The 22,909-nt window shown below is 45.5% G+C and overlaps 1 protein-coding gene across 1 annotated transcript; it reads left to right on the plus strand.

Moving 5' to 3' along the window:
* The first annotated feature begins 722 nt into the window (after nucleotides 1-722).
* LOC107289354 (semaphorin-3F-like) lies at nucleotides 723-22,265 on the plus strand. Its single transcript, XM_029284521.1, has 17 exons — nucleotides 723-825; nucleotides 7,798-7,958; nucleotides 8,350-8,412; nucleotides 8,719-8,838; nucleotides 9,188-9,281; nucleotides 10,185-10,304; nucleotides 10,965-11,104; nucleotides 12,888-13,002; nucleotides 13,711-13,780; nucleotides 13,876-14,020; nucleotides 14,213-14,435; nucleotides 14,686-14,774; nucleotides 14,881-14,922; nucleotides 15,106-15,263; nucleotides 17,213-17,280; nucleotides 21,045-21,178; nucleotides 21,518-22,265. Exons 1-17 carry the CDS (start codon nucleotides 723-725, stop codon nucleotides 21,983-21,985), a joined length of 2,313 nt encoding a protein of 770 aa, XP_029140354.1. The 3' UTR covers nucleotides 21,986-22,265.
* The last annotated feature ends 644 nt before the right edge of the window (nucleotides 22,266-22,909 follow it).

Genomic DNA, 22,909 nt, shown 5'->3' on the forward strand with positions numbered 1-22,909 from the left:
GGAAGATTATAGCCCGGCTGGGGTGCGGGGAGGGATTGCTGCCGTTCCTGCGTCCCTTGTACTGAGAGTGATGGCGTCAGGAGGCCACGGCAAAGCCCAAGCCTGCGTCCAGAATGGCAGCAGCTCGAACCTCGATGCCCTCTTCAGAATGAAGGGGGCCGTCCCAAGATTAAAGGATCCTCCCCGCTCTGGTTCTCTACCTATATTGGAGCGCCTGCGTTTCGGACCCCGGCAGGGGTCGCTCTTTCCAAGGGAGTGGGGCGGGGGGCTCTTAGCGATGCAGGCGGAGCCCGGTAAGGTAGTCTGCCTTCCCCCCCCCTTTTTTTCTTTTTTTGGGGGGGGGCTGGGGGGAAAGAAGGAGAGCCTATCTTGGGTCTCCCGTTTTCTAGCCCCAACTTCAAAGGCTTGCTGGCCTGCAAGAAGGGCGGGGGATCTACAAGAGCTGGCCGGGAGAGAGAGAGAGAGAGAGAGCCTTTGAAGTGCCCATCAGCCGCGGCCGCCACTCGGGTTACAGCTGCTTGGCCCGGGGCCCGGTGGGACGGGCGAGGAAGGGAACTTTGATCTTGGTTACTTCCGCACAGCGCCCTCTAGGCCCGGGCCCGTCTCTCCCCCCCCCCGCTTCCCTGCAGCAACGCGGCGCCTCTGCCTCCAACATCCTCCGTCGTTCGAACCCAGGTCCAGCGGGGCATCACCTTTTCTCTTCTTATAGGATTGACCCCGCCATGGTGCCCTGGGCAACGCTGCTCCTATTGGGGCTGTTGTTCTGCTGCTGTTTGGGCCACAGCAGCCAGACGGGAGCGCCCCGGGTCTACCTCACCTACAAAGGTAAGAGAGGTTTAAAGTCATTCGGGTGAGTCCCGGGGTAAGACTGCCTTTTGCCTTCCGGCGGCAAAAATCTCCTCTCTTGGATGGGCATGTCTGCATTCGGAGAAGGGAGAAAGCTGCAAGGTGGCACTGGGGTGGGCAAGGGTGGGGCATGGCAATCCATTGCAAAACTCTTGACAGAATAGAGAGCCTTTTTTTCTGCTTGTAGGAAGAGATTCTTGTGTTCAAAAAAAAAAAATCAGAAAAGCAGCTGGTAGCACCTTTCCAGACGAATAAAACTCACCCGTTGGGAAAAGTGCAACCTTCTGATTTTTGTTCTTCTCTTTGTTTCTTAAAGACTTATACCGTCCGTCACCCAGCCTGTTAGCCTAGATAAGGGATTTCATAGTAGCAGATTATCTGAAGGGATAAAACCTGAAAATTTAAGAAAATAAGTTAGATGAAGGTAGTCTTTCAAAGAACAATAGTGAATCTGCTGTATATGACTATGCATTTTTATTAGCTGAGCAAGGAATTATCCTTGTATTAGCTGGACTATGCTTAAAAGACTCTTCCCCAGTTGGACTTGTCCATGGTAGAGAATGCATTTTTCAGGAAAGCTGGAGTAAATCTAGGTTTCGTTTCCTTCCTTCCTTCCTTCCTTCCTTCCTTCCTTCCTTCCTTCCTTCCTTCCTTCCTTCCTTTTGAAAATGACAGTATTGTAACAAGTTCCGAGGTTTTACTATGAGAAAGAAAAGCAGCAGGAACACCACTTCTTTAACAACTAAATAACATTGTTAAAATAAACTATGGTCCTTCTTAAGTTGACAACTTCTGTTAATTTTGTCCTGGTTTTCTTGGCAACACTGTGGAACTGGTCTGCTGGTGCCGACCCTGAAATATCCTTATAGTCGCCCATTCAAATTGGACTAAACATATTTTCTAAGAAGTTTGCCGAATTGCTGCTTAATGCTAAAAGGGGTGATTATGAAAACACAATGACTTGCTCACCAATAATTTTAACTATGCGCTCTGATAGCTCGAGTAAACATTTTGACTGTCCTAGGAATGGATTGTTACCATGGGGAAAGGAATTATTCCTGCATCATATCACTGCTCAGATTATTGATACTGGTGCCCAAAGTAATCAGCGATATTCCTGGGGAGTCCCAGGAAGGCAAGAAAACCTTACTTTGGTCAATCTCAGCCTAATATAATTCATAGACAGACTATGAGGATAAAAAGAGATAATGCCCAGGTAAGCTACCAACAACAACTTAGAGGAAAGCAGTATATCTGTGCTTCTTATCTCTGAAAACAAACTACAATACAAGTGGATTCTGGTGGGACAGCAAATAAGAACTGTCCAGTTAAGATAATGGCTTTGTTTGGATCAAACCAACAATCTGCTCCTTTTTGCCAAGAATTCTTTCCATCCCTAGCATCAAACTAAATACCATGGAGATTTACTAGTAGAGGATAATTTCTTTTCTATGAGTCAGCTGCTACATGGAGGAGATCTTGTTGTCAAAGAGGAAGCTTGTAGTCATTTCTAACAAGGGAGCAGCTCTGGCTTTCATGTGTTAATCTCTTTTTTCCCCCATTTTAATATTATTTATGGTAATGGGTTCCTGTGGTGGTCTTATGATGGACCTAATGCGAAACAGATATAGACCTGACAGTGCACAGCCTTGTTTCAGCAGCTGCTTCTATACATTCTGAAAAGCAGCAAGTTTTGCATTAACAAGATGCAAAGTGCAAATAACTTCAAGCTCCCAGATTCCCAGATTTCTGACCTGAGATGGCCAGTTGATTAAAAAAAAAAAGGCTGATTGTAGATTATAGATTTTCTCAGTGGTTTTATGGTTTAAACATTCTATGGGGCTGGTGAGTGTGATATGCGCAGACCCACCTTCAAGGACAGTTTGGCCATGTGGACCCAAGGCAGCCAATCGAAGCAGCTTGTCTGTGTATGATGGATGCATCAGTTTGTGGCTGTCAACAGAGTCACACCCTTGCCTGTCTCTGTATTGCTAATGGTTTGCGTTTTTGCTGTGAATGTTTTTCTAAAGAGGGTGTACAAGTTACTGCTGTGTTAGGCACATCGTACCATCATTTGTGGGTCCCTCTGCCTTCTTCTGCAAGCATTCTCTCCCCCCCCCCAAAAAAATATATCCTGTGACCTTGCTGGGTTCCCCTACACTCTCTGTTCTTGGGGATTCCGGGATCTAATTACTTGCCAGCCACTGGGGGAAAGGATTTCCCAGAAGGGCTTAAAATACCCAGCATGCCATACAGAGGCTAGAACATGGATGGATTCCCCTTCCAAAAGCACATTGTGGGGCAGGGGAAGAGAGGGAGCTTGGGCTGGAGAGGAGCTTAATGACCAGGGTGTGCATGCCACGTTCCCTGCTATAGATACCCTGCTGTTGTTCTCACTATAGTTGCTTTGCCGTCCTTTCCTTCAACTATGAAAATGTGGCTCATGTGTACATGTGAAAGGGAGGGGGGCGCATAAAGAAACAGCAAGAGCCTTGGCCAAAGGACAATTCATTCCTTTGGGCGGCAGCAGCAGCTTGGCTATAAAAGGCAAAGCTCCAGACATCACTCTGGTTTCTCTGTACACGCGCGTGTGCCCGAATGGGCAAAGAGTCACGCACCTACTCCATGTGCCTGCTTAGGCTCATGGACGTACATAGGTGGACCATAAGGGATACGCAGCTAGTGAAGATGTCAGGGACTTGGGTCTTCCTCCCAGGAAACTGGAAAGGGTGTGTGCCATCTGGCAGGGGGGTTTCTGGTGGGACGTTCAGCCCGAATCCTCCTTGGGAACACTCTGAGGAGGCAGGGGTCTTCCAGGGGAAGTTTTCCACCAGTCCATAGCTCGTCATGTTGATTATTCTGGGTTTGGGGGATGGTGGTGGCAAGTACAACAGCAGGTCCCTGTGGCTATGTCTGCTGTGGCTTAAGCAAGGTCTGCCCCATAAAGGCAGCATATTTGGATTAAGCGGGCTCCATAAGGAGCTTTTTCCTTCTAAGTCAGGCCCTTTTATTACTACAGCATGTTCAGGTTTTTGAGAGGGCCCTGTAATTACTAGTTGTAAGTCAATAGTCTAACTGTGCTTGTTCATTCTATGAAACTGACGGAAGATAGTGACAAACAGGATGAATTATGCAGGATCCAATCTGGGTCGGTCACTGGGACCGGAGGTTCTAGACCTTTCGGACCCGTGCTGGAGCCCATCCTCAGGGAATCTCTCTCTCACTAGAACATGTGCTTTGAGTAGAACGTGTGCTAGGCGGAGTATTTATGTGGTGCCTGGTTGTGTGTGGCTTTTTTAGTTGTTGATTGGGGTGTTGATGGCCAGTTATGGGTCGGTCATCAGGACCAGAGGTACAGCCTTCTGGCCATCAACACCCCAATCAACAACTAAAAAAGCCACACACAACCAGACACCGCATAAATACTACGCATAGAATAGCCCAAAGCACACATTCTGGGTGACAGAGAAGTTCCCTGAGGGATGGGGGCTCCAGCACAAATCCGAAAGCTCGGAAAACTAAACCTCTGGTCCTAGTGACCGACCCAGATTGGATCCTGCGACATTATCTTGGGACACATCTATTTGCCTTCATTCGTGGAAATGAATTATTTTTTGGTTGAACCTCAACTCTTGCCAAGAACACAGTCAGCTTTAGCCAGCTGTTTTCTCTCAGCTTTGGTTCTTTATGTAGGCAGATTGGACCTGCCCTTATAGGGGCTAAGGCCGGTGCTGGGTTACAGGGAAAAAGGGGAAGGGATTAGAGCAGGGGTAGTCAACCTTGGCTCTTTTATGACTCGTGGACTTCAACTCCCAGCCACTCCTCGTGGACTTCAACTCCTCGTGGACTTCAACTCCTGCGCTGGCTCAGGAATTCTGGGAGTTGAAGTCCACGAGTCATAAAAGAGTCAAGGTTGACTACCCCTGGATTAGAGGGTTGAGCTGGTGATGGGGCATACAGCTCTGCCCCCTGTACTCGCTCCTGAGCTATCCTGCTACCCTTTGGTGCAATGGAAACTGCTACCTGTTTCCAACGTTGAAAGCCTCAACAGCTGCCATTCTGCTCCATTTCTGGTTAACGGCAGAGCCGGGGAGGTCCATCTCAAGCGACCAAATGTCCTGGACAGGCTCTGCCCACCCCCCACCCCTCTGCAATATAAAGGATAATAACACTGATTTCTTTTACCAGGTTATTATAGGAAGTACCGTTATAGGGTAACTAATTCTGCTTCCCCTCCTGAAAGCTCTAGCAGCAAGAAAGGTGACCCAGGATATAAAATGGTGCCCTCTTGTACCAGCTACAAAAACAAAAAAAGCTGCTGAATCTCACTTCGGAATGAGTGACAGGACAGCATCTCTCTCGTAGCAGAAGGCACCTTTTTTTTTAAGCTTAGGAAGTTAGGCAACTTGGGTCTGTTCTAAAGTGTTCCTTCATTTCTTCTCAATTTGCCCACCTGAGCTTTCTTTTTTGTTTTTTGTTTTCATTTTGCCTGACAGAGAAACTAATCTTGACTAACATACTATTACTGTTCGCTCTTCGAATAACACAGAAATGCAAGTCGCAGTTCTGTGATTGCAGAAGCAATTATTTGCCTGAGCAGAATTCAGCTTGCTTGGGATATTTCTTTAGGGAGGTGCTGGGGCTAAGGCTGAAAAAAAGGTACATTAAGCCCAAAGAGCTTCAGTCATTGTGCCAAAGACCAACGTGATGACCGGTTGCAGTTCCCAGGCACATATTGCTGCTGACTGTTTTGGCTGGCCACAGCCTGCTTCAGTCTGCCTGTAAGATGACAGATGATTCTAATGTTTCCTGATTTCTTGTTGGCTCCTCCAGATTCCATCCCTCCTTCTTCCCAAGGGTGGGGAAACCTATGAGATAGAACAGTAAGGGGTTTGTGGAACCCAAGGGCTCCATTTCTGCCAAGGCATAACTCCTATCTAAAGGCTTCCTTGTTTGCCACAGATTGGACTTCTTCTGGGTATGGAAATTCCAGATGGTAGGGGGGGAAAAAAAGGTAAAGGAGTCCCTGTGGATTTTACTCCACTAGTCGTAGCCGACTTTAGGGGGCATGCTCATCTTCATTTCAAGGGCCATTGAGCCAGCGCTGTCCAAAGACATTTCCACAGTCAGATGGTTCAGCATGACATCATGGAACATTGTTACCTTCCCACCGAAGTCATACCTATTCATCTACTCTCATTGGCATGTTTTCAAATTGCTAGGTGCGCAAGACCTGGAGCAAGTAACGGGAGCTCACCCCATAGCGTGGTGCTCAGGTCTCAAAACCTGGGTTCCCAGCTTTCCAGCCGACAAGCCCAGCTTGTTAACCACTGAGTCAACCCCGCTGCCAATTCCAGATAGCATCCCTGAAAACCTTGTGAACAGATTGTTTCCCCCAAACCACCAGTGGTTTCCACCCACACAATCCTGAGGGTACGGCAGTTGCGCTAGAAATATTTTTTTGGTCTCAGAGACGTCCGTTAGGGGAGTGAGACCTTCTTCATCTGACATCCAGTAAACCTCTACATACATACATACATACATACATACATACATACACACACACACACACACACATTATCAGCACTCAGTTGGTGATAAATGGATGCAGGAGGGGGAAAGGTTGGGAAGATGCTTACAAGAGGTTCTGCTTTGAAGGACTTAGTTCATTTTCCATCACAGTCAAGGATACCTGATAGCCTAATATTGCTAGGTTGTCTTAGAAGAGACTAATGGCACTGCTATATACCCCCAATGTTATATAATGGTCATTGTATATCAAAACTGGGTAGTATGCATGACACAGCCCACCCCTGGGCAGATTGCCATGGGGCAGATTGCCATTATTTCTTGGGGCAAGCATGATAGTCTCCCACCTGCCATGTGTTAATGCCTGGGGAATTCCATCAGGTTTCCAGAAATCCTTCCCAGCTTCCAGAGAAGAGATGGGAGATGTCAGCTGAACTAACTGGACAGAGAAAGGAGAGATTGGTCAGAATCCTGCAATTCTACTCTTGGCTTGGCTGTTTCTTTAATTTGATTTTAATTCCTCATCTCCCCAGACTCATCTCTCACCTGCATCTGTTCCTCTTTGACCTCCTGGAAATCTGCTTTTCTTCCTGGCTTTAGCCCACTTGCCTAAAGGGATTAGTCCAATTTTGGTCCCTGATCTCTGCATTCTTGCCTAGACTTGACTACAGAGCATAACTGGACCTGGCTGGCGTCCTCTGGCTTTGTCCCCAAGGTCACCACAGGTGGGAAGTTCACCCCATCCCTCTCTGATCTGTGCCTATGGAATGTGGCTGGGGGATTGCTGGGGGATTTAGACTCTTTGCTGTACCAGCCGCTGAGCACCCCCCTCACCCACGTTGGCTCCGCCTTTGCCACTTCAAGGGACCAAAATACCCCCTGAGCTCAGCCCAAGTCAAGCCAGCCCACCCCACCCATCACATGGATCAACATGATCCAGTTGCTGCCCTTTCTGTGTGCAAGGGGAGGGGGGAAAGGGTAAGAAAAAAAGTTCAGATTAGGATTCTGAGTTCTTGTCCTTTGCGTGGTCAGGTGAACAGGCAAATTCATCCTAGAGGACACTGTCCTCTTCCAGAAGGCTGGTCAGGGGCCAGATATCTCTAAGAAAGCAGACTTTTTTTGGACCTTGCTCAGATGAAAAGAGTCAATAGGTGGGAAGAGTAAGGAGCAGTGAAGACCATGGAGTTGCCCATCAGTGCTGAACCTTCAGGCAGCAAATTGAATGAGTTATCAGTTGACAGCTTTCCCCACTATAGTAAGATAACCAAAGTTCACTTTACATAAAGATTCCTAAAAATGTATTTAGGCAAGCCTGACCTCTCCTTTTGTCAGTGTGCAAAGGGTGTCCTACTCCTGAGAAGTGGTAGTTGACTCTGAGGCTCTGTGAGACTGGTGGTTGACTCTGAGTCTCTCCCTTCACAGAATTGTTAGAGAGCCGCACTGCTCGTCCTTTCAGCTTCAACTTTAACACAAGCGATTATCGCATCTTGTTGGTGGACCAAGACCAGGAACGTCTCTACTTGGGGGCACGAGATTTTCTGGTGGCCTTGGATCTTCACAACATCAACAAGGAGCCACTCATTGTAAGTCTTTTTAAAAAAAAACAACTCCTGCTGGATCAGTTCAGAATGTTGATCATGCTAGCACTGATGATGTTACTTAGTTTGGGTACTAAAACGTCTGCAAGAAAACAACCGAGCTCAGAGAGCAACAAGGAACTCTGAGATTCCTCACGCCCAACATTTTCCTGCAGTGGTTGCTAACTGCCTTGGGCTGGGTTGACAGATGCAATAGAGTAAATAAGGCAGTGGGATAGGTACACATACGTACCTTGCAAGATGTTTAGGATTCATTGGGCTGTAGCTTAAACTAAGAAAAGCCAAGCATAAGTGGGCTGGAGAACCAAGAAAGCCAAAAGGATTGGGAATAGATTTGGCATATCAAGATGATCCTTCTTTCTCTTTCTCTTTTCAGATCCATTGGCCAGCATTGCCAAATCAGGAGAATGAGTGTCGCTTGGCAGGAAAAGGGCAGAGAGTGAGTGGCAATTTTCTGCTCCTTCACTGTTACCCTGTACCTAGTGTGTTTATTGGCTTGGCTTCGATGCATTAGGTCTCTGTGAACTGGAAATATGTTTGGTTTTGGGTGTCCGAAAGCTATTTGATTTCTTGCATCTCTGGAAAGAAAATCGTTACTTTTGGCTTTGTCTCAGTTGCTATTTTTTGATTCTACATAGTCCAGGATCCTTAATCTATATATTCCCAGGAAGATGGAGACTGTATTAACTCCTGCCTGGCAACCTTATGTCTTCCAGTTCACGTTTTACTTCTTCATGTCCTGTAGGGCGAATGTTTCAACTACATACGGCTTATGGAACCCTTGAACCGTACTCATCTCTACGCCTGTGGAACAGGAGCTTATCACCCAGTCTGCATCCTTATCAATCGTGGTTGGCGCTCTGAAGTAAGAAAAAGGACTCACGACCCACCGTCTTCCTGCTGGAAAAGAACCGTAGAGTATCTTAGGGATAGAAGACATCTCTCTATTCTCAATCTGTGGCATCTTCGGGAAACTTTGAGAAAAATAATCAGAGCAGAAAATAGTAATTAACTCGGCTGGCTAGTGGTCTGCCTTGATATAAGGTCACTGCTATGAAGGGACAGTCAAGAAAAGAGGGCAGGGCAAAGACAGAATTGGAAGCAGGGACTGGAAGCCTTACTCTGAAAGTGGCTTCATTTCTAAATGACTTGAAATCACAGTAAGTTTTTGTGATGATGGTCCTGTTGTCCTTTCCCTGTTTGCCCCTCCACAGGAATACCTGTTCCGCACAGTGCCTCATTCACTGGAACCAGGCAAGGGGAAATGTCCTTACGACCCCCGGCAGTCCAGCATGGCTGTGCTTGTCAGTAAGTAGCTTTGAACGAGTGGAGTTGGATGAAGTATTGCTAACATACAAAGTACAACTAGTATGCTGCTGCATAGGCATCCTTCCGGTCAATGCCTATGTGGATACTGTGTTGCTGCTAAACCCAAGCTGCTTTTTCCTGGGTGGCATGACTGCCCTCCACAGCTGTCATACTATCCCCCCCCCAAAAAAAATTTGTGATTAATTTAAGCAGTTGCTGACATGTGTTGTGTGTGTGCGCATGTGTGTGTCCATGTGATCTTTGAATTGCAGGTTTCCTTTGAATCTGAATTGCCGGACAACCTTGCTATCTATAGCTCCTATCTGATCTTTGTGGCTTTTGGTTTGTTATCAGGGCTGGAGGAAGTAAACAGCTGACTGGAGGGGGACAAAGTACTTGGGAGAGAAGCTTTCATTAATTGCACAGAAATGCTTGGGATGGCTGAGGTCTCATGTTCATCCCTGGCATTTCATTTAAAAGGATTTGGGGGGGAGCAGAGCTGAGAAGTACCATTGTCTGACACCCGGGCAAGATGGTGCCTGTAGCACCAGCAATAGCAGCATCTATCAGAAACCCTAATGATGCTCCATTGATGCCGTGCCTGTGATGATGACACGGCTGGAAGGCACCAATATGTTCTGATGTCACAATATCTGATACATAAACGGTGGCCTTTGTGCCAATGGCATCATCACACACAAGCGCACCCTGTGCCATTTCCCTACCTCACCTTCAAGGATATCCATGCTGTTGACTAGATTTTATTGACAAAGCCTAAGGCACCTCCCCGTATTTTAATAGTCTCAAAACTCCAGATCTTGCAGAGTTTCCCTGGTTATGCCTGCATATGATTACACCCAATGAGATCGTTGCTCTTCTTTCTGCTCCACCCCCTCCCTCCAGATAGCACACTGTATGCTGGAGTTCATGTGGATTTCATGGGCACCGATGCTGCTTTGTTCCGGACCATGGGACCGCGCCCAGCTGTACGTACAGAGCAACACGATTCCCGATGGCTCTATGGTAGGAAGCCAAACACCATCTAAAGAAAAAACAAAGGGGGGAAATTGGACTGAACGATGAGATAACAGACCATGATGGATAAAGCATAGAAGAGTGAATTCGTATGGTGTGAATATCTTATGCAGCAAGGGGGCGGGGAGGATGATGACATCAGGATAATGCCAGGACTTACCAATCACCCAGAAAAAGGTAGGGTAATCTTGCTAGGGTGAGGACTGCTCTTGAAATCCAAAATGTCGGCAGGAGCAGGGAGCTGAACCATCATTGCATTGCAAGCAATTTCATATGATTGCTCCCCCGTTGATGTCATGCCTGCTTCTGTCCCATTAAAAATTGTACTCGGATTACCTACAAGGCATGGCTTGGGGCTTCTGCAGCCGATGAAAAGGCAAGGATTGCAAAGTTTGATTTTCTCTCCTCCGTTCCATTGCAGCCTCTAGGCCTCAGTTGATTGATCCACAGGCATAAGTGCCCCAAGGCACAGGAGTAGACAGTGACCTGCAGAGGAACTGTACATACCAAGCATAGTGACCCTTATACTTCGGACTTTCTTTATGGCAGCATCTCTTCCCAAAAGTTTGCTTCAGGCGAAACTAGAGCGCTTGTCGTCTCCATCTAGTGGTGAACCCATGCGGTGGCATCTCTTTTCCCCTTCCTCAGACCCTGTTTTCCTCCAAGCCCACGTCATTCCCGACAGCTCCGACCACAGCGATGACAAGCTCTACTTCTTTTTCCGGGAAAAAGCACTGGAGGGTGCCGTGGGGCCTGCCGTACTCGCTCGGGTGGGACGGGTGTGCCTGGTGAGCAGGACTTAAAGTGGGGTTTATCTTTGCTGGGGGAGGGGTGGGGACTGGGGTGGGCAGGGAATTCTGAAAAGGGCTGAGCCACCGAGAGCTGCTGCTGGAGGTGTGCTTAGCTGGTTGACCTCTTCTACTGCAGAGCTGATGTTCTCCTTAGCAACTCTAACAAGCGTCCAAGGTAATGAATGGTTTGATTCAGGAGCCGAACCAAGCTTGACTTCCATTCTAATACTAGGAAAGAACAAGTGTCCGCTGCTTGTAAGACCTCCCTCTTGAAGGTGCCACGATCTTTAAGAGCAAACAGAATTGGCAAGTGTTGATGGGACAGGAATGCTAAAGACTTCTGTGAGAAATAAAAAGGGTCACACTATAAGGACCCACCACCACCACCACCCCCGGCTAAGATTTGCCAAAGTAGCAATTGACTTTGGAGAGGGAAAACTAAAAGGGTGAAAAGAACCAGCTTTACAGCAGCGACTGAGCAGAGAAGTTCAAGCAAGCGTATTGGACCTTGGGGGAGGTGGATGAAAGGGGGTTGGGGGGGCCAAGGGAAAGGCACAAAGAGCTACAAGCAATTTTTGTCCCTTGCCTGTTGCAGAGAACATACATATTCTATGGACAGTGTAGATCAGGGGTCCTCAACTTTGGCAACTTTAAGACTTGTGGACTTCAACTCCCAGAATTCCTCAGCCAGTGGAAGTCCACAAGTCTTAAAGTTGCCAAGGTTGAGGACCCCTGGTGTAGATGGTAAGTGTGCATGTATCCGTTCTGCTCTCCGGGGATACACAGTCGTGAACACAATCTTCTGAGGGGTTTTCTTGAGAATCCTCCCTGGTAGATTTTAAAATTTCCCAGCAAATGGAAGAATGGCCAGTGCACCCCTACAGTGTGGCGAGGGAGCAGCTGTTGTGTTGCAATTTATGGTGAGTTCTCAGGAGTGCAGGCAGCGTGAAGGGCTGAAACGCTACTGTATAGCCAAATGGCTCGTTCAGCCCTGAGAAGGCCCAGGTCCACAATTAGAAAAGGGAAATGAGATCTTCCCTGGAGCCTCATTGTTCTCTTGGCATGGCTCTCCTGTGGTGGGAAGTTGCAAAAAAAAAAGTATTTAATCTGGAGATTTTAGATCAAGGGTGAGCAGTTGTTCCAGCCAAAGGAATTCAGCCTTGGGCATGCCAGCAACCACATATAGAAGGTCAGGTGGGGTCAGGATTAAAACTAAATTTGATTTAATAAGATATGTTTCAATTAAATTAAATTAAAATTTAATTTATTACACATTTATAAGATGGTGATTCCTCATCTTTTAATAATTCCCCCCTTTGGTCACATTACACACTGCAATTGGGTGACAGCTGTTGGAAGAGCCACGGTTTTTGGAGACCACATGCCATAGCTGTACCTATTGACTGTCGAGTTAAAGCTTCCCATTGCACTCAGTTGAGGTCTTCAGATCTGCCTCAAACCTGGAAGAAACCTTTCTCAAACAGGCCCTTGCTGGCTTGGGTCAATGGTAGGTGTAGCCCTATTCGTCTAGCGGTCCTAAGATGGAGAAGGCTCTTCTACCAGGTATCACCTGCCCTGTACCTTGATTCAGTTTAATTTTTGCTGCTCACATCCTGCAGGCTGAAATAGCGCCATAGTTCCCAGGTGCAAACAGCTGTTTCTGCCACCGTGCAGCTCCAAAGGGGTTCTGTGTCTTTCTTTTTCTCGAAGGTTTATGCATCTGTGGAATCACAGAGTGGGGGAGGGTCCTAGTAAATCTCTTGCTTTTTTTTTTGTTCAGAACGACGATGGGGGACTGCGTTCCCTGTTGAACAAGTGGACGACGTTCCTTAAAGCTCGTCTCGTGTGCTCCGTGATTGGAGAGGATGGCGTGGAGACTTTCTTTGATGAGCTGCGTGAGCCCTTCTTTTGGACAGAGAGATTTTTGTCCTTGGGAGAGGGAGGGACAGGTTTGGGGATTTAGTGATAGCGGTGAAGGTATGGAAAATTGGAACTTGATGAAAGAGGCCGGGCTGGGTTGTTCAAGGATGTGAGCCAGAAATTCTGCCTAAAGTTCGGGGAGAGATTCCAGCTGTTGGAGTTAAATATGGGCATATGACAAAAAATAGCCATTGAAATCTAGCATCAGCATATTATGGCCATTCTAAAAACACTTTCTGCTTTAAGTGTTGTAGAACAACCCAGATGCAGGATTTCAAGTCAATATAATATAGCACCCATTTGGATTTGGCAGTGTTGTCGGTCCTGGCCGTTTTATAAACAGTCCCTGAATCCAGTATGTGAAATGGCTATTAAAAAAAAAAAAACAGCCCTCATTTAAATATCTTTCTCTTTCATTTGTTTCTTAAAATGACTTTCTCATGCCAGCTGGCCATTGAAAGCATTGGAAATCCTTACACATCTGGAGGGTTTCCAGGTTGGGCAAGATAAGCCTCAAAGCATGGCCCTGAAATAGATCCGTCTGTGCTGACTGGGGAATCCTGGGAGTTGAAGTCCAAACATCTTCCAGTGGCCAGGGTTGAGAAACACCACCCTAGAGTTTTGCATGCAAACTCTGCACCTGTCTCCCTCAAAGTGCTTGATTGGATTGTTTCCTTCCCCAGGTGACGTCTTCCTTTTGCCGACTCAGGATGAGAAGCATCCCTTGCTCTATGGGGTCTTCTCCACCCTGGGGTGAGTAAAGCCCGTGTGATCGGGATGGGGAGAGCCTTTGTAGGAGATCCCAGCACCATTCCCCTCTCCTTCTGGCCCTGCTTCTCTCTCCCAAGGTCAGTGTTCCGTGGCTCGGCAGTCTGTGTTTACTCCATGGCTGACATCCGCACGGTCTTCAATGGGCCCTTTGCCCACAAGGAAGGACACAACTACCAGTGGGGGCCATATACAGGACGTGTGCCTTACCCTCGTCCTGGAGCCGTGAGTCCCCAGCATCTTACTCTCCAAGGGTTCAAGATTTCATTTCCTGTTTCCTCTCATTCTGTAAACTCCTTCCAGTAACCTCTTGGCTCGCTTCTAATTCTGAATAAAGCAAGCAGGAAAAGGGAACCTGAATCCTAATTCTTTAATTTTTCTCCAGTTATGACTTCATGGGTTCGTTTTCTTTTTTAGTGCCCGGGAGGAACCTTCACCCCAGGCCTTCGCTCCACACGTGAGTTTTCTGATGAGCTGGTAACCTTTGTGCGGGCCCATCCCTTGATGTTCCATGCAGTCTACCCCCTCCAGCGCCGTCCCCTCCTGGTGAGGACCAATGTCCCCTACAGCTTCACCACCTTGGCTGTGGATCTTGTGGATGCGGTGGATGGGCGCTACGAGGTGCTCTTCCTTGGCACAGGTATGTCCAGCATTTTGCAGTTCCACCTGAGGAGCAGCTACGATTGTGGTGCTGGCCTGTGTTACTTTTTAGTTTCTCATTCTGAAAGGCAAAAGTCTTGTAATCTAGATTATTATACTCATCCACCGTTCCCAGAGCCCTTATCTCTTCATTATCCTCAGAAATGGGTCAGCTCTTAGAATGTCTGTGGAGTCATATGTCCTTCACTGAGCAGCATGAGTAATTAATGCTTCTATCTTCTCTATCCCAGACCAAGGTACAGTGCAGAAGGTGATTGTGTTGCCCAAGGAACAAGGGATACTGGAAGAACTGACTCTGGAGGAAGTTGAGGTGTTCAGGGTGAGCAAATAGACAAGCCCAGTCATGACCCCTCCTTGTTATGTTGTTTAACCTTCGCCATTTTTGCTCTTCTCAAGGTTCCTCCCCCCCTTTTGTTGCCTTATAGGTACCAGCTCCAGTGAAGACACTGTGGATATCCTCAAAGCGAGTAGGTGGTTGTTCAGGATATATATTGCTAAGGAATTAAACAGGGCACAAAGAGTTACTATATAAGAGTTGCCTATCAGTGGGAGAAGGAAGAACGCCTTCAGTTCATCAGAGACAAAGGGATCTGGGAACAGCAGATGAGTAGCAAAAGCCCTGGGTTTATCCCACTCTCCTGTTTTTGTAGCAACAGCTCTATGTCTCCTCTGACATGGGCGTTTCCCAGCTGAGCCTCCACCGATGCCGGGAGTATGGTGAAGCCTGTGCTGATTGCTGTCTGGCCCGGGATCCCTACTGTGCATGGGATGGACAACGTTGTGCCCGCTACAGCCACACAGCCAAAAGGTCAGTTTCCAAAACTGCTAATGCACATTGCAGAGTTTGGAGGCAAAGCCAACCAGGGTCCAAATTCTGTGTGTCTCAGCGAGATGGCTGAAATCGTGATGAACTTTGGAAGGAGCAAAACAGGCCATCCTATTTAGTCAATTGCCTGTGAGAAGCAAGACGTGGCAGGACCAATCCTGACACCTTGGCCTGGATTTTCTCTGTTCCCTGCCTGATCTAGCAGAGGTTGCTTCCTCTTTTCACCAAGATGGCATCGTCTTATTGCACTGCTGACAAGAACAGAAATCAGAGCAGTTTAGCAGTCAGGCAGAGGGTTAAACTTATGGTATAATCATGAGACAGACTTTAAGTCATGCACAGCTAAACAGAGACATGAGTCAAGGCAGATTTGTACACATGGCAAGAAAAATTGAGTCGGTTCAAGACAACAGAATTTGGAGTCAGTCCACCAAAAGAGAAGGTTGAGCGCAGCAAATCAAAGAACTGCTTGAGTTCTTTTTTTGACTGAAACAGAAAACGTGTGTTTGTCTGTGTTTATTTATACACTGTATCTATGTATTTATAAATCTGTATCTCTATATAAACACACCCATACATATATACACAGGGTGTTCCAAAAGTCAGCCCCTCTAGGCCAATCACAGTATATTTTATTATTATTTTCCCAGAGAAAATTTTACTGTACTTAGGAGTGTTTAACAGTCATGCATCAAATGCGTCAGGTAGCATTTAGAAAAAATGGCAACCATTTCAAACATTTAACTGTAATTTATATAATGCATTGTCCATGGGAACTGATTTTTGATACAACCTGTTCGTCCATCCATCCATCCATCCATCCATCCATCTACAGTATCTATCTATCTAATCTATCTATCTATCTATCTATCTATCTATCTATCTATCTATCTATCTATCTATCTATCTATCTATCTATCTATCATCTATCTATCTATCTATCTATCTATCTATCTATCTATCTATCATCTATCTATCTATCTATCTATCTATCTATCTATCATCTATCATCTAACACTTATTGGTATGTGTGTGCTTATGAAATTTCACCCAAACCAAGCTGTTGATAATTAAAGCCTCCGAGTTTCATATTCTCAAGAAACACTGTTTCTAAGATAATCTCTCTGTCTCTAAGCTACACCAGTAAAACTGTTGTTTTTTAGGTCTTAATGTGGTTCCATTCCACTCATCCTGGGTGTCTTCCTCCCCTTTTCCCTCCAGTGAGGAATTATCTAGGGACATGACATGACCTCCTTGGGAAAAACACCCTCCATTGAGATTGAAAATAACATTGTTCATCAGCGGCTGTGTTCCTGCAGTACGGCTGACCATGCTGTCCTTACCCCCTCCATGAGCTGGCAGCGGAGGAAATCTGTGATGTCTTGGATTTTCTAGATTCTTCCAGCAGCCACAAATTACAGTCGCATGTATATATGTACATATGCGGGTATTTTTTCCCCCATTCCCTACCTCGTTCTGATTTCTCTCTTTTCATATAAACATTGCTTTGTGTGACTCTGCGGAAAGGAAGTGCTAATTGAGATGAAGTGCCTGGAGAAGAAACAGGCATTGAAAGGGGCAGTTAATTTTCAGGTAGTTTGGGCTACTGATGGAACTTAGATTAGCTCTAAACAAATTGAGGTCTGTTTGGAGCTGAAGCCAATCCTCTCCAGATTAATTGCCTCACTGAGTTCTCCTGTTTGCCTCAACTCTTAAACCAACTTCCTTGGTTAGCAAGTGTGTTGTGCATAAAAGTTGCTTTGAAGACAGGAGGATGGTGGCATTGCTCCTCTGAAAGTTACCATCAAGCCCTAAAGAGGAAGCATATGGGGAGTCATCACATCACATTTGTTGTGAACAACGTATTTCCTCAGTTGCTGTGTTAAGAAAGAGAGTGAGCAATGAAGGGTGTATCTTTTGTCTCTGACCAGGAGGAGCCGTCGCCAGGATATCAAGCATGGCGATCCCCTCAGGCAGTGCCGTGGTTTTAACGCGAAGGGTAAGTCTCTCCAGATCTGCCTATGAATGGTCATCATGTCTACGTGGCAGCTAATATTGTGTTTGTTTGTTTTTTAAATAAAGGACACAGAAGTAATTTAGCAGCCTGGGGAACAGGCTGGCATAGGGGATGAAAAGGCACATTTTGCTCACATCTCTTACACAGGTTAGGATCTCTAGTGGCCAGCGTCTTTGGAGAAAACACTGCAAAGAAGGCAGTGAAGTAAAAGTCTAAAGAAAACTTGGCTGTAAGATTGAGCTGCCCAACTCCAGTCAGATTTTCTTCTTAAAATGAAGAGTAACAGGAAGGCTACCAAATCCAGGCTGCAAAAATGTTCACTAGCTAATAGCAAAAAGATAGAAAATATTCATTCTTTGCACATCCTTTGGATTTTTGCAGCAGACATTTGCAAAATTTATGCTTTAATGAAGGATAATAGAAGCATGGGTATTCCTTGTTTAACCATGGTAACCGTGGCTGAGTGACACTGTCATAAAGGGCAGCATCATGTGACTGTGCTGACTTTCAATGGTAGTTCCAGCAGTTCCAGCTGCAGCTGTTAGGTCAATCCCCATTGACTTGGTTTGTCTAAAGTTGGTTGTGAAGATTACTAATGGCAAACACATGACCACAGGGACGCTGCAATGATGACAACTTCAAGAACCAACCATAGGCTTCCTTGTTCAGTTCTATCATAACTTTGAACACTTGCAAAACAAATGGTTGTAAACCAAGGGCTATCTGTACAACCATTATTCCATGGAAAATATGCCTACTTTGGATGCCAAAGGAATCTTGGCATTTCTTATTTTAAGAAGTACCAGGAGATACATGATGGTAATGCAATATGGAAAGTTGCTGCCACTTAGTAGGCAATATTTGGCTAGGTGCACCAATTGTCTGTTACATATTAGGCAGATTTCAATGCTCGTGTTATTCCCAAATTGGAAGGGGGAAGGAAAAAGGTTGTACTTGGAACATTAAATATAATGGAGATTTATAAAGTGAAATTGCACTTATTCTCCAGCATTCATGATTAGAGGACGGCCTCATACTGAGGCAGGAGCAGAATTTAATTGACCATTCAGGAAGTTGGCTAGATGTTAAGACCCATTCTAAAAAGAGAAAGCAGGGTTGAGGCTTCTTAGAACAGGATAATTTGTAGGGAGTTGCAAAAGAAAAACAGCTCAGTGGATGGAGAAGGCCTGTGTTAGCTTGCGTCACCAGCAGTGCAGGCTGATGTCAGTGCAATGATATTATCTAAATACACATTAACTTGATTTAGCGATGGTCATAACTGAAGGTACTGGAGGCTGGAATATCAACACATCTGGAAGCTAATAGATCGGAAAATTAATGTAGTTATTGCTAGCTAAATTATGTAAGTTTCCCGATTCTTTTCAAACTGTTTCTCTTCCTCTCTGGAGCATGGAAGTATTGGGAAACGAAGTAAGGAATTCCTAGGTGATGCTGTTCTCCTACTGATGGCTAGGCACGCTAGAGGAAACAGCACTTGGCTGGCTACTGGAATGGAAACAAGGATAAGTTACGTGTCTGGTTGGCCAGGCGTATATTGGAAAAGGATGCAAAATTGTACAGTGGGAAATAAAAGTTTATCTGAGTAAAAGCACTGCATTTTAATTTAGCTCTTCCTGTGCTTTTTATTTTCCTGTGCTATTTTCATACATTTATTGAGAGCCGGATACATGGGTTTTGTACAGCTATAATTAGAGAACAGCTCCTTGACATTTACAACTGGAATTAATAATCTTAAGACTTTCCTGCATTTGTATGTTAAGCAGTGGGCTCCTCCTGCTTTTTGAAGCGTGGTATCTTTGGTAATGATTGTTCACTGTCTCCCCAGAGGAGATTAGAGGATCTTAAAGTCCTAGAAAATATCAGATACTGTTTGAAGGGCACCAGATTGGGGAAAGTGATTTATACTTTTTCATTGATGTCTGTTTCATAAGGTTTTTCTCTCAGTTGCATCTACCTTCTTTACTTCTTTGGGGGCTTTGTCTTTTTAACTTTCACTTCTAAAAGGACTGCATCACATTCTGGATTTTATCTGTTTAGATTTTCTGAATACAGCATCTCATATTTCGGTTGGCATTGCTTCTCCCCTAATTGCAAGGGTAAAATTGTGCAACAACATAGAACACGGTGGTAGATGTATATACTGTTAGGTAGATACAAGGAAATCATTCTTTGGGGAACTGCTAGTAGTTTTTTGTTTGTCCTGGTTATTGAAATAGTGAATTGAGTATTGTGTCAGACGACTATCTAAAGCTGTAAAGAACAAGTGAACCACATATTGTAGTGCAAAATCTAGCAGTAGCTCTAGTGATTATCTCCCCATGGATCATTTAGTGTAGCTTCTGCTAACATAAGTTACCTCTTTCAGATGCTTGGCTAGACTGAGAAAGTTGAGAAACATTCCAGATGATGTTTTTGTAGCCCAACCAAGAAAATTATATGAATTGGACCTCAACACCAGTGCATGGTTTCCACCATCCTATTTTTGGTAACTTAAATCTCCATGGAAACTGATAAAACTCTACATCAAAAGGCACATGGATTCTTGCTTTAGACTCCTTGGATAACTTATTAGCACTTCTGCAAATAAAAGGACTGTCCCTATTAAGCTACTCTTCCTGATGCAGTTTATAATTGTATCATATTTTTAACAGAGCTCGTAATTTTGTGACTTGGCTTAGGAAACTGTTCCCTTATCCTAAATTGTATTTCTTTTATGAGCAACTTTCCTGAAGCAGTGGCTGAATCCAAAATCATAGTCCCATATATTCATATATCTCTTCTCTCTTGTGTCCAGCCCCATTGCACACACTCTGCATATTCAATTTCTCACACACCTATACTTGCTGAATGATTTCACTGTCCACTCCCACCTTGAAACTGTTGCACAGCTGATCCATGCAAAAAAGCAAAAGTGTCTTATTGATCCACAAAGGGAGCATGATGCCTTTTTTTGCACAAGTTCCCCATTGGGCATGCAAGCCATCACTTAGGCAACCCTGCTTTATGTGGCAAAACTTGTATTACTTTAGTTAACTATTAAAGAAAAAAAAGAGAGGTGGAAATGAAGATATCTAGCAACAGACTAGGCTGTAATTGTGCACATGCTCTCTTCAAACTGCTGGGGAATGAAAAGGGGCCTACTTCTAAGCGGTCCTGGATAGATTACATTAATATCTTCCAGATGTTTTGGACTTCAACTCCCATCAGCCCAAGATAGCACAGACACTGGCAAGAGCTGTATTGTAAAAAGTTTTATTTTGTTGCCTTTGTAGTACTTGAAAGTTTAACCAGGAGTCTGCTTTGCACACATTTTTACAGTGGACAACCACCAGATTGTTCTTGCTCTGAACAGGACAACCCAGGAGTAACAGGTTCTTATAATTTCTACTGCATCCAAGGACCACTTCCTATAAATGCTTCATTTTTTTTATGGTGTTCGAGTTAGGAGAACTCCTTGAAGCTTGTTCCCTCTTCCTGGCAAAGCGGTACGTCGTCGTAGCACAGCACTTTAGAAATGAGTCAGAAATGAGCAGTCCTATTGTGTTCACTTTAGCAGAAATTTGGTGATAGCTGCTGGGTTTCTTAAATATGTTTATAGCAACAACTGTTGGAAGCCAGACTTGTGCTTAGCAGACTGTCTACTTCCAGCCTTTACTGAGATGCAGTGGGGTCTCAGAACTCAAGGAATGCTGTTCCCCTCCCGGTCCCCCTGCCCCCCATCACAGCAGAACAGCAATTAAGTGAACAGATTCAATACGGACTAGAAGGAGGAAGCGTATTTCTGGAGTGTGAACCCCGATCTCCCCACGCGACCATCAAGTGGCTTATGCAGACAGACGACTCTACCAAACGCAAAGTGGTAAGTCCTGCTAAACATTACTAGACATGACCTTATGCTGTGTGCACCGAGACGGTGGGAACTTAAAGCTGAGGATTGGAAAATCTGATCACACAGTGGGCACTTTTTAAAGAACAAAATCTAAAGTTGCTGTCTTACGGTGGATGTTGAAACTGGCAACTGACACTTTGCCGAATTGACAAAACCTGTAATCAGACTCACATACACTTCGTTAGCTCAAAACCAACCACACTACAGCTTATGCAGACTTAGGCCGCTGACTAGTGAAACAGTTGTGTAAGATGCGCATTTAAAAAAGCAAAATAATTTCAATTATGTCACATGCTCTTTCCTTCCCAGCTGCCCCGGGATCGCATACTGCTTCAGACACCTCAGGGTGTGCTTTTAGGCCCAGTGATGCCATCTGACAGTGGGCTCTACCAATGCATAGGCACCGAGAACCGCTTTCGCCACACACTGCGGCGGCTTCGTCTGCATGTCCTTCCGCGTGCTTTGCTGGAGGGGGCCATCAGCTCTGAAGAGACACCCACCCTGGGTATTTGCGAGAGCTACTGGCAACAGTTCAACAGAGCCCAAGACATCCAGCACAGCCAGGGTGGCCACCAGTCCCATGCGGGACCCAGCTTGTGGGGTTCTGAACAGCAATCCAACTGGTACAGAGCTACTCAGCAGCCCTCACTGAACTGGACCACCAGCAGTCCCCATCACTCCCAAAGCAGCAGCAGCAGCAGCAGCGGCCGCCGTCGCCATCATCACCATCACCGCTCCAAGCCGTGGGCAGGGCATCGAACGCCACCTCGAAGCTGAGCTGGACGGAAGACAGTGGTGGGCAGGGAGAGGCTTTGACCTAATCTTTGGCGTGAGAGAATGACATTCCAGTGGACTCTTTGTAAGAGCTGAGTGAATCCAGAGATGGGGAAAATCCTCTTTGCTTCCTCCAGATGGCGGGGACAACACTATTGCTAACAAAGGGTGTGGTGTGGTGTGTCCAGGCTAATTCCAGGGTTTTCAGGACCAGGGCTTACTGGCTCTTTCCTGAAATGGAAAGGTGACCAGTGCTAATTGCAAAGGCTTTGGCTTTAGGATTCTTTTTTTTTTTTTTTACAGTATTCATTCCCAAACCTTATGCCATCCTCTCACATCACAGAAGGAAAACTGTGGGGCTTCCTTCAACATTAACGCCACCATTTTATTAACCCTATGCTGCAGAAGCACGTAGCAGAAAATAAAATACCAGTTTATTTTCTAAACAAAATGGAAAAGGGCCATTGCGGATTTGTGAAAGGAAGAACATTTCCACGCACAGTGAGCCCAATGTTACAAGTAGTTTTTTAAGATCCAGCCTTGTTAGAATCAACCCTATCACGAACCGAAAGAGGGCAATGTTAACAAAAAAAAAAAAAGTGGTTTATCCCAAGTACTGCCTACACCACAGGTATTAAACGGAACCCTTGCTTCAATGGAAGTACTCACATTGTTCCTCTTTTTGTCCTCTTTGTAACCAAATAAGGAAATACAGAATATGGGCTTGGTGATACATACAGTGGGCACAAATGCCAGTCTATATACGTATCAACTGCTTTTCAGTCAAAACAAAGCAGGAGGCTTTAACCCATTACAGAGGCTCGCTCAGTATTAATTACAGTTGCAACTTCTTTGAAGGAAATACCTTTTTATGGCAGAAACACATAGGCCTTTATCTCTATTACCTCCACCTTTCTGATAGTTTAA

The sequence above is a fragment of the Protobothrops mucrosquamatus genome, unplaced genomic scaffold (genome assembly GCF_001527695.2).
Source record: "Protobothrops mucrosquamatus isolate PMUCROS unplaced genomic scaffold, P.Mucros_1.0 scaffold679, whole genome shotgun sequence".
Lineage (NCBI taxonomy): Eukaryota > Metazoa > Chordata > Lepidosauria > Squamata > Viperidae > Protobothrops > Protobothrops mucrosquamatus.